At 38.8% G+C, this 12,074-nt stretch overlaps 1 protein-coding gene across 2 annotated transcripts in view; it reads left to right on the top strand.

Annotated features, from left to right (window-relative positions):
• The window catches only part of LOC128022247 (ephrin type-B receptor 2), a 146,727-nt gene that overhangs the window by 97,058 nt on the left and 37,595 nt on the right, over window positions 1–12,074 (top strand). For both annotated transcript variants that reach the window (XM_052609598.1, XM_052609599.1), the window contains exon 4: window positions 11,819–11,974. In XM_052609598.1, coding sequence (XP_052465558.1) covers window positions 11,819–11,974 — 156 coding nt within the window. The remainder of the gene's footprint in view (window positions 1–11,818; window positions 11,975–12,074) is intronic.

Genomic DNA, 12,074 nt, shown 5'->3' with positions numbered 1-12,074 from the left:
ATGCAGCTGTTGTTTTTGCAGATTGAACAGATAATAGGTCAGACTCCCTGAAGGCTCATTAAACTTTTGGTCAGAACTGATATAATCTTACATAAATACCTTCCTGGGATTTGCAAAAGAAACAAGATGGGAATCAAATGAACACTGCTAGACTCATTACGATTTTATTTGCGTGCGTGGGTACATCTGAGCGCATCCATGTTTATGTCTGTATGAAGGGATCGCAACAGGATTGGACACCAGCTGCTCTCTCTAGATCCTCTGCCCCATAGCCGTCCCCTCCTTCTCCTGCCTCTCCTGCTGTCCTCTCTGACAGGAAACACACAGCTCCTTTATTCTGTTTTCCCATCATTTCACACCCCACCTTGGGCCGTCACTGTCACTGGACGCTGCACAGACAGTCTTTGTCAATTAGACACTGCATCTGCCAGGCAACAATAGAGCCCGCTCGTTTCCTGTCTGTCTCACTGCCTGTCGCTCTCTCTTTGACTCTCTCAATTTCCTGAACTCTCTCTCTTTCATTTCTGCTTCTCATCAAGTGCCGACTCCCCACTTTGCAGCTATTATTTACCCAAGGAACAAACTGCCATCCTTTTAGCTGAAGACGTATTTGTGTTTGTATTGATTTTTCTATGTCTGGCTGAGTTTAAAGCATTAAGGTGAAAAGAATTGCAATGGCATAATTTCAAAAACACCTCCCATTCTTTCAGAGCAAAACCATCTTGACACGCAGCGATGCAAAAACTGTGTTTAGGAAAACTGGGCCCATTTCCATTGGCCTGACTGATTCTCTTTGTATACCTTCACACCGCTTCCTTCCTCTTCTTCCTCAAATCTTATTTTGATTCTGTTGTAAAGACACCTTGGTTTCCAGCTAAGAGAGCCATTCCCTTTCTCCTGAAAGGGGCATCTCACGCCTTTGATAGGTACATTGGATGCATTCACAACCAGGGAGGGCCCTTTTATTGCAACAGTTGTGGTTGCCCTGGCAACATCCCCATCCTTGAGGAAATGGCACGTTTTATGTTTTGGGGCCAAGGTTCTGACATGCACAGTCAAAACTCATAAAGAGTCCTGACACGTCAATCCAGCTATTATGAACGTTCAGACCCAAAATGGCATGATTCATCTGCTTGTTTATCATCCTAACAAGGGGCTTGGCCTTTGTGCCCACGGCTACGGTGGGATACTGCATCATGTTGAATGGCTTGTTGTATTTTTAGAAGTTAGACACAAATAAACTATGTGGTCTTGCAGCAGTGGGCGTAGCCTATTGTAACCTGTGACCAAGAGCACAGGGTGGGTGGGGGGGGGAGGGGGTTGGGGATATTAGACCCACAAAGTTGGACAAATATCTTGAAAATTGAGACCACTTTAGTCATCACGTCGTTCATTTTCCCTCCTGAGAGGAAAGGTCAGGACAGACGAAGACAGAACCCACTCCAGTTACAAATTGTCGTAACATTGCCGACACAATAGCAGCATCCGTTGTCCAGATCAGTGTGTCAGGTGAAGCCATGTCATAGAAATAGACAATGAAAGGTTCCTTACACAATGATTGTTTAGTCTGACCTTCTTTAAGATGATCACAAGTGTTAGGCTGTTGTAAATGTGATCAGTTCAGCATTTTCAGTAACTTAAAAAATGTAATTAGCTAAGGGTCTGGTTGATGTTGCTGTGCTGTGATTGATGATCTGTTTTTAATGGAGATAAATGTGACTGACTTTGCCCCTCCCTAACCATCTGCAGCTGACTGCAGAGGAGGAGGCAGTAAAAATGGGTGCGTGTGTGTGGCAGTGTGGGGATTTTTCTGTCTACCTTAAGTGACACCTTTCCTGTGAACTCTGTCAATCAGTCCGCCTGGATCAATTGATCCTTGTCTGTCTCTTTCTTAGCAGGCTTTTCAGATCCCTGTAATTTAGACTGCTGAGTATGGGGGAGGAAATTGTGCTACAGATATAGCTTTAGAAATCTACACTCAGTGTGTTTTCATTTTTCCAACGTATAGATGTTTGTGATCTGATGATTGCGAGAATCCATCTTCCACTCTAAAATACTAATTTGCCCATTGACATTTTTTCAAATTATGGACAACAAACGGAGCTAAGAGAGTGGGCCATTATCAGATGTCCTGTTTCTCCCTGTCATTACGGGAAATACAAGGCAACTGAGGCTGCATTTCTGCTGTTTCCTCCTGCCCTCTTTGTCCTTATACCTACTAAACAGACATTTATTTTTGTCAACATGCTGCATGGATCTGTGTTTAGAATGTCATTCTGTTACTTTTCCGTTTTGAGAAAGGTTATTATTCTGAGTTAAAATTATTAGAATTTTTATAATTTATTTTATATTATACCAAATATTATACTCAAATAAAAGTATGTTTATGTAATATAAATTATATAGAAATACTATATCTATCTATCTATCTATCTATCTATCTATCTATCTATCTATCTACAGTATGCTTCTCCGTGAGTGAGTTTCAGTGGCGGCGAGTCTGTGTGGCGCTCGTGTTTGGGCTAATGGGTCAAGCGCTGGTTTCCGGAATGTAAAGGAGAGAACACATTATATTTCAGTTTCTGGGAGAGTATGTCTCACCCACCGTCGGGCCTCACGCGGCTTATCTGGCCACGGGCTGTTGACTCTCAGCTGTGACCAATCAGCCTGTGATGAGTGCGTGCAGGTGTTTCTCATCCATTTCCAGGGCAACGCTGATGTGTGCTCGGGACGCTCGTCACAATATAGATATATTTACACATATGTTTGTGTGGCCATCCATTCTGTAGAATAATAGAAAAACAGACAAACCCATACATGGTACAGTAGGTTCTCAATTATGATCTATTCAAATTACAACACACATCTTCTCACTTCATCTGAAAATATTGGAGGATGATTTCCTTTAGAGCTGGAATATATTTAGCAGTTTTTCCCCTTTCCCTCTCTGGACGCGTTTATTGACTGCAACATGTGGGGACCATGCACTGATCTAAAATGTGAGGCATGCATGTAAGACGAATGCATACATATGCCCGTGCACTTTCAGTATATGCACATTCCAGCTGTTGCAGGCGCTCCACAGAGCTCTTTTCCCAGGTGTCACACACATTTCCCTCTAATTTCTCTCCACACACTCTTCACCGGTGCTCCTAATTTGTGGCGCTGGCGCCTGCTGGGCAGATTTGGGCTACAGATCCTGTCTGAAGACAGCTCTAACAACTGCAGAGGGGCTGAGATGAACACACACACTGGGATATATCCCCTAATTTCTCATGAGAAGTTTGTGAGCTTGGGTTTATGAGTCACAGGCATGTGTTTATATATCCAGACATACAAAGGTTTTTTTTTTTTTCGTTCAGCTTTTTAAATCTTGAAGTTTCTTCAGCTCCTGTGGTCTGATAGCAAAGTATGAATTGGTAACACACTTGTTTCATTAATACACTATACTATATACCTATATATAATTACTATACATAGGGATGGGTATCATTTACACTTTATCGATACTGATACGATACTGCTTACCGATACTTATCGATACTGTTATTGATACTATTTGGTGCAAAAAGATATGAAGTTGCTGAAAATTTCTAGTTTTTTTTATTACTGCCGATTTTTAGCAACTGTATTAAAGTTCTTCACTCAAGAGCAGTGAGTTATTTTTCTCTTTGTCTTTTATTTTATTAACATTAAGGGAATAGTTCACCCAAAAATGTTTTCTTTCACTTTATAAATAATTAACTGTGTTGATATGTAAATCTACCGGCAAGGCCTTAAAGCACACGCAAATAATTTACTTTTGTGATTGCAAATAAGTGCAGCGTCTCGTGAGTGTAACTCTACCGATGAATTGACATTTTAATGCAAAAATTTAATGCAAAAATACAGATTCTCTGTACCCATCCCTAACTATACAGACATCCTACTTACTGGATCTACTGGTCTTTGCAGGAAGCAGAAAAGTATGCATATTTGGATACAAATATGTCACATTGTGTCTATGTCAAAAGACTTTTCATTTTCGGTAGCTAACAATAACTTGCTTTGTGAAATTCTGCAGCAGTATTTCAGGCAGAATAGATCAGCAATACAATTGGATGTAAAAGAAAACCTTGTTGTGATGGATAGAAGTAGCAGTCTTTTTGTCTTTAAGGCTTAGGTCATAGAATATTCATGACCAATATTTATTCATAGTATTCCACATTTGTTTTTAATCCACTTTAAATTGAAAAGTCATTTAAAAGTTTCATATTGAATGGGCTGTACTTGATTCTGTTCATGTCAAATTAAATATTGTGTCTATTCTGGGCTTACTGTGGCAAGACAGCCTAGCATATGGCACTGCTTAACCTATGTCAAACTCTACCCTTTTTTGTGTTACCAGTTACTTTGACTGATGGTGCTGAAAGAATCAGAGTTGACTTTGAGAGACCTTGAGAAGATCATTGATGCTCTCCTTTATTCCCTGGACCACAGCCTGGTCCCTCACTAACAGGCTGGGCAAACATGTTTCTGGCATGTTAATTGCATCAGACAAAAAGAGAGGGAAATAAAGGTGTAATTTATGCCCGTGTGGCGGGGTGAGGTGAATGCCAGTTGTCTAATTGCTTTCACACAGTCTTGATTGAATTAGCTGGTCAGGCTTGAGCCTTAATTGAATTCCAAGACTTACTGATGCTTCTCCGAACTGAGCTCGTTATCCAACTCTTTCTCACTCACTTTTTTATTACTTTTTAGTCTGTTGATCATCCCTAGGCCTGGTAATTACTACCAGTAATTACTAACTAGTAATAATTTACTTAAATCTTAAAGCAGAATTCAAAAGACCTTTCTTGCATGTTCATATTACACATCATTTGTGCATGTTCATATATTAAATATTTTGATCATGTTCTAAGCTACTAGTAAAAGTAAAATAATTTTAGAACTTTTTGTTATTAGTAGTAATTTCTACTAGTATCCAATTTATTAAGGGGCAAATTACTGTCTGTACATCCATTTATTGTTATTGCATCATTTTGCATATTGTTGAATATCCTCAATCATGAAAGACTGTGGATTATTATTTCTAGGAATTCAAATTATGGCCAGTATTAAAATTATGGCCAATATGATAAAGTAAACTAAAGTAAAGTATTTAAATGTAATAGGCAATAATGAATAAATAAGTGATACTAACAGTTTTCTCTAAATAAATTAATAATAAAACATTAAAATCAATTGTTTTAAATGCAAGAAGTGAATGTAGGCATCACAACATTAAAATATGACATTTAAAGGTCATTTAAATAGAAAAATAGAGGAAGATAGCATGCACAATTAAATATCTAAAATCTATGTCTAAATTTGATATACTTTTGCACACTTTGCTTTTAATGTCACTTTATTGTTTTTTAAATACATTGAAGAGCAGGTTTCTTAGCACCACCAGTTCATTTGAAATGGATTTAAAGGTTTGATTATACTGTTTATAAAGCTGCTCTAAAGCACAGTTAGATGATGTGTAACAAACACACAACCCATCTGTTTCACACACTGCTCTATTTGGTCACAATAGGACTTCCCCCATTCATACACGAAACCCCTCAGACTCTGCCCCATTTTCCTGCTTTCAGCACATTTTTTGCTGTTTAAGCAAAACTGAACATCCCTTGGTTCTTCACTTTTCTTTCTTTTTTTTGTTGCTATGCATCTCTCTTCACATACACACACACACCTCTGTCCCAGGTCTCTCTTTAATGTAGCTTTACATTAAATGTATTACTTTCGAGACAGCTATTCACTGGCTGAATAGACAGGCAGCATAAAAAAGGGAGGGCAGTTTTTCTCTTCTACAGTCACCCCAGACAAAGAAGATACATTTTGTTCTGTTGGGAAAAGAAAGGATATCTAACCCTGTGTATGGGTTGGGGTACACAAATGTTCATTGCATATACACAAGTGATCAGGTTATGTGTTTTTTCTAAACAACTGTGACTTTAGCTGTATTAGACAGTGTGTACACCCAGCAGTGGCTGTAGAAAATCCCGCATAACGCCCAGTTAGCGATGATGGAAATGTTAGCCTGAGATGCTTCGCCATTGTGTGCACTGCTGGCTCCTGAAGTGTACGCAGCTGGAAGAGCCATATACGCCGATACATGAACACACACATTCCTGCCCTGCTATCAACCAGCCCCAGCACACATGCAGCCAACTTTAGCACCTACGTAAATCAGGCTGGGATGAAAACGCTCTGGCAATCTTTGAAATCACCAGCGAATTACCTGTAATAAAACATGACTAGCGTTCTGGCAGCCGAGCATACATTCACAATGGGATTTTACTCGCACAGCCCACTAAGCCTGACATTATGCCACTGCTACCTTTTCCTTGGTCTGCACATGTTATTAGAGGCAATAAACACAAGTACGGCAAAGTTTGAAAGAGCACAAGGCAGTTTGTGTTCTCTGCTTCTCAACAGTCACTGAAATTCAGCAACTAAGTTCTCGACGGCAGGTCTTGAACCTCTTTGATGTGATCTGGACTAGATTGACAGTTTATGGGGGTTTATTTAACTCTGCGCACTTTTGAGCCTTATGGACTTTTATAAAGGATATCTATGCAATTTTGAAAGGTATGGAATTAGATTTGTGTAATTTTGAGGTCTGGAAATCTATAGGGCAAAAAAGTTAGAGGAAATAATTGCATTTCCAGACTTCTGCCTCTATTTAGTTTTCCCTAATAGAAAATTAAGAATTTAGTGAAGATACATTTATTATATAAGAAGTGTGTTTTCATGGCGGATGTTTGGTGATTTTTCAATGATTGTCAAACATGACACTTTTTCATTATACAAAAATGCATTTTATAAGAATGTTGGGTTTCTTCACACAATATTCTTAGCACCGTATTAAATAACTTCCTTTGACCCTTGCAAAAAATAAATAAACGTTTGTGTGGATACAAGAAACCTTTAAATTTAGGATATAGGACAATGCACAGTGTGCCATCTATTGCACCATCAACCCATTTTGCAGTGTGGTTTCTTGACTGCCATATAGAGTACATGTTAGAGCAGACCTAAGGGACATTTTAAATACTTTTTTTCTTTTTTTTACATTACTAGTCTTTTTTTATAGACTCTTGAACTTGGCAGATATGACAATGCACACAGCTGTATTGTGCCATCAGCCCATTTTGTTTCATTGATTTCTTCCTGGTGGTCATTCATCTATTCTGCTCTCCTCTCTCCATTCAACACTTTCCTGTCAACTGTCCTCTCACAGTTAAGGCATGAAAAGCCCATAAATATGTGTATGTACAAGCCACTTTATTAGTTACACCTGTTCAATTGCTTGGTAACACAAATTGCTAATCAGCCAATCACATGGCATCAACTCAGTTCATTTTGGCATCTAGATGTGGTGATGACGACTTATTGAAGTTCAAACCGAGCATCAGAATAGGGAAGAAAGGGGATTTAAGTGATTTTGAACATGGAATCGTTGTCCAAAAACTGCTGATCTACTGGGATTTTCATGCACAACCATCTCGAGGGTTTACAGAGAATGGTCCAAAAAAGAGAAAATATCCAGTTAGTGGCAGTTGTGTGGATGAAAATGCCTGGTTGATGTCAGAGGATAATATGCAGACTGGTTAGAGATGATAGAAAGGCCAAAGTAACTCAAGTAACTACTCATTACAGCTAAGGTATGCAGAATACCATCTCTGAACACACAACATGTCGAGCCCTGCAGCAGATGTGATACAGCAGCAGAAGACCACACCAGATGCCGCTCCTGTCAGCTAAGAACAGGAAATAGAGGCTACAATTCACACAGGCTCATCAAAATTGGACAACAGAAGATTGGAAAAACGTTTAGTCTCATTTTCTGCTGCGACATTCAGATGGTAGGGTCAGAATTTGAAAGCATGGATCCATCTTGTCTTGTCTCAAAGATATTTTCTTGGCACACTTTGGGCCCCTTAGAATATATGCCACGAGGAATTAAGGCAGTTGTATATGTATATAAAGTAAATATATTGTATACATTTTTAACCATTCGTTTATGTGAATGTAATTTTACACATTTGTAACTATTAATCTGCAACTTCAGCTTAAAGAACATGCTGGTCAGCTTGGACCGGCTGTTGTAAATCAATGCTGGAAATAAGCATATTTTTTAAGCAAGATAAGTATTTTGAAATAACTTCATCACTTCCATCAAATATATATATATATATATATATATATATATATATATATATATATATATATATTTTTTTTTTTTTTTTTTTTTTTTTTTTCCATGCCAAGCTTGGAAGAGAAACATTGTGATCAAACAACATGATATTTTCTAATCTGGATGTGAGCTGTATCAAAGTACTGATGTGCTCTTTAATCAGGCGTTCTATCATCCCTGGGGCTACAGACACTTTTTCTCTTCATCCTCAAATTGCATTCCTCCATACAGGGTAGGTCTGCAAGCTAAGCTGTATGCTTCAACAGCCCTATTCAGCACAGTCCCCATGATTTCAGCACAGCTGATTATAACCATTGGTTGGATGGAACCATCTGGAAGCAAGTATAGAGACATGCAAGGTCATGCCCAGACAGCAAGTGGTGGAGTCAGGCACAGATTCTCAATTCCTTCGTCAGCGTGGCATAAGCTAGCTCTCTCTAGGATGCTGGCAGAGTTTGTAGAGGGAGGCTCGGACCCATCTCAGTTTTTTTATTTTTTTATTTTTTTTGGGAAGGTGTGCAATTTTCCTTTCAGCATTAGTTAGAGTATGTCAACCTACAGTATTAGGTGTTAAGACAACTGCTGATAGGTCAATGACGAAAAACAAAACAAAAAAAACAAAATGTGTCACACCAGATGATATCGTGCAACCTGAATTAACCATCTCATAAAAGGTCATATTATCTGACAGTTTGTGACATGTATTGACCTTTGCACATACAGTATTAGGGTCTGCAGGGGTCCTCTTTATGATATTCTACATTTTGCTTTTTTCTGCAAGTTGGTTGCACCACATGACTTTTTTGTTTTTGTTTTTTGTTAACAGAAGTTTTATATATATATACATACATAGATAGATAGATAGATAGATAGATAGATAGATAGATAGATAGATAGATAAGTTTTATTTTCATAAAGTATATTTTTTATATCAAGGCAGTGCCACCCTGACATTTTTTACCTTATGCCCACCAGAAATATAATAAAATGAATTTGTATATTTAAGTCATTGTTATGTATTAATTGAATTTTTATTGTATTTTGAATAAATTAATAGGACAAAGGCTGATTTATTTTAAGCACTTTGCTGCAGTTTTCCCCTATCTTCCTGTCTTTGTCTCTGTCTCAGTCTATTTGGGTCCAGTCTCTTTCCCATTGCAGTTTTTTATTACCTTTCTATCCAAGTTTCATCCTAAATCGTGAAGCTTTGCAGTTGTGCTTGTCTCTGTGACTCCAATGACACGTTCTCTGAACACACAAGCCTCATATTTCACTTTACACATGGCTAGTTTTGCCATAAATCATTTGAAAAGAAAAACATGCCAAATCTAATATTAAACTGAGGTGCTCTATCGCTTTCACATTGAGCATTTTTTCCACCAGTCCATTTCTAAATGTTTATTATATTCTTTTTCACTTGGGATTCTTGGATATTTAACCATGATTTTGCATTTTGTGTGTGTGTGTGTGTGTGTGCTGGGAAACTGGGCTCTTGTTTTTCTGATGGAGGCTTATAGAGACCTGACAGCTGGATGTGGGAAAGACTAAGTTTGCTTAAACTCTTAAGAGGGAGAAAGCGTGTGGGTGTTTTGGAATAAGAAAAAGAGTGTGGATGTGTTGAGTGCAAAGAGGGAATGTAAAAACATGTATTCCTGTGTCCATGTATGGAAATCTAAAGTGTTCCTGGATGCTGAGCCGGTCCTATGGTTTGCCAGGGTGTTGAAATGGGATCAAGAAAGACGGTCTGGGGTGAGCAGGTGAGGGGAAATGGGGAATAGCGCCCTTTCTGTCTGAAACATTTCACTGAAATAACAGACACCCTTTAATGACCACTGTGCACCAGTTAACCTCTGGTCCCTATAATTGAGCTGCAAGAATGTGATCTCACCGCCTCAACGGATGTACAGTCCGGCTTATTTTTGCGTGTTTAAGAGCACAGCTGAACCCTGACTGGAGTTGATTTCTCCAAATAAACCAGTCGACAGACATTTTCCTTGGCCGGCCCGCTGCGCAAATCCTTGCTATGATTGCCAGCTTAAACTATGGAGGCCGAGCGTATGCACTTTATTGTTTTTTTAGCGCCCCTAAAACGGTTCAGATATTGAAGGTGTGTTGAAATCATTTGCCGTGGAAGCAAGGTCGCCCATTATGTACGGGGTGACAGGGTTTTTCAAACTTGGCAAACCTAGACGGCCTTCCCTTCCAGAAGTGTGTTGATGTGTTACGTTGCTGGCTCTGGTTTCTCTTCTGCTCAGGGTTGGGTTAGTGTCGAGGGACGTATTCCATGGCAATGTACTGATCATCCTGGTCAAGTGCTTGTTCCTCTCATTGGGAAGTGTTTTATTTGTTTGGTACGGATATGAAAACTCTCCTGGTCTGAAAGGCCTCCAGGGAATTCTGGCATGTGCACATGAAAATACACCACTGCTCTCTGGTAAACCAACTGCAATTAAAACAGCAAACATAAAAATAGTCGACATGAAATTAAAAATGATCTTCTTAATGCACAATCCTGGTCTTAAAGGGATAGTTCACCAGAAAATTAAAACTCTGCTGCCTTGGCATTCCAAACTCTCTTCAGCTGAACATAAAACACATAATTTAGTGAAAATCAACATGGGTGAATTCAATACAAGGACAAAGTGACTTCTTTAATGCCTAGTTAACATAATAGAGGTCAAAAGCAGCATTAGCAGAAAATAATGGTTAATTTGAAAAGAAGCATTACCATTATGTTGAGATGCTCTCAAGGGTGAACATGACCTCCACAGCCCAAAGTGTGTGCATTCCACCTCAAACTTGCAATCAGTTCTAGCTTCATTTTGGCTTTGGAGGCTACTTTTCACAATTCAGTCAATTCCCTATGGATGAAATCAAGTCCTGCGCTTTCACTCAAAATCTATGGTTGTAAATGCCATTTCATTTTGATTATAAGACTTGCTTAACAGTTAGATGCGGGTTCTGGGAAAATAGTAAGACATTGTGTGTGTTACCTGGAGGGAACTCTTTTACACATCTGTTCCAGCCAGAACAGATTAAAAACAGTGCTTGACACTCTACATGTGCATTGAATTCTGGGAGGGATTCCAGAACCAACCAAAATGTAAGGTGTCACAGGTGAAAATTACAAGATTCTGCAAAAAGTAAGAAGAAAGGATGAGTTACAGTCATTAAGACATGAAACATACACTCATCAGAGTATTTGTACTTGTGTAGAATGTTTCTGGCCTTTTCTCCATTTATTCTCCTTTTTTACCACCTCTTGCTTTCTGTATAATATTCCTATTAATTATAAAAGCCAGGACATCAATGAGCAGATGACAAGTGGAATGCTCTTAGCATGTCATGCAAGAGCTCAGGGTTTAAATAATTCAGCTCTATATACCGAACATGCTATGTTTAACTGACTATAGTGCTTCTTTTTATATGTGTGAAATGCTTTTAAGTGTGTTTCAACTTGACTGCAGTGGCCCATGACTTCCTAGTTGTTCTCTGGCCCTTGCCATCATGTAATATTGAAAAGTTCTTTATCTTTTCTTCATCTTCTCTTCACTTCATCTTTTCTCATCACTTTTGCTATCTTTGTTTCAGCATGCCCTTCAGGTTTCTTCAAGACAGCACAGGGTGACGAGAAATGCCTGCAGTGTCCAATCAACAGCCGCACAACCAACAACGGAGCCACCAACTGCGTCTGCAGAAATGGATATTACCGCACAGACTCGGACCCCTTAGAGATGCCCTGCACAAGTGCGTCTTCTCTGCTTTGTCTCAATCTATATGTAAAACATACCTTTGAACCATATTTTCCAAACTCTCAATGTGACTCATACCTGTAATTTAATCAGTA

The sequence above is a fragment of the Carassius gibelio genome, chromosome A11 (assembly GCF_023724105.1).
Source record: "Carassius gibelio isolate Cgi1373 ecotype wild population from Czech Republic chromosome A11, carGib1.2-hapl.c, whole genome shotgun sequence".
Lineage (NCBI taxonomy): Eukaryota > Metazoa > Chordata > Actinopteri > Cypriniformes > Cyprinidae > Carassius > Carassius gibelio.
The sequence above is the reverse complement of the archived record's forward strand: the minus strand, read 5'-3'. Positions and strand labels throughout refer to the sequence as shown.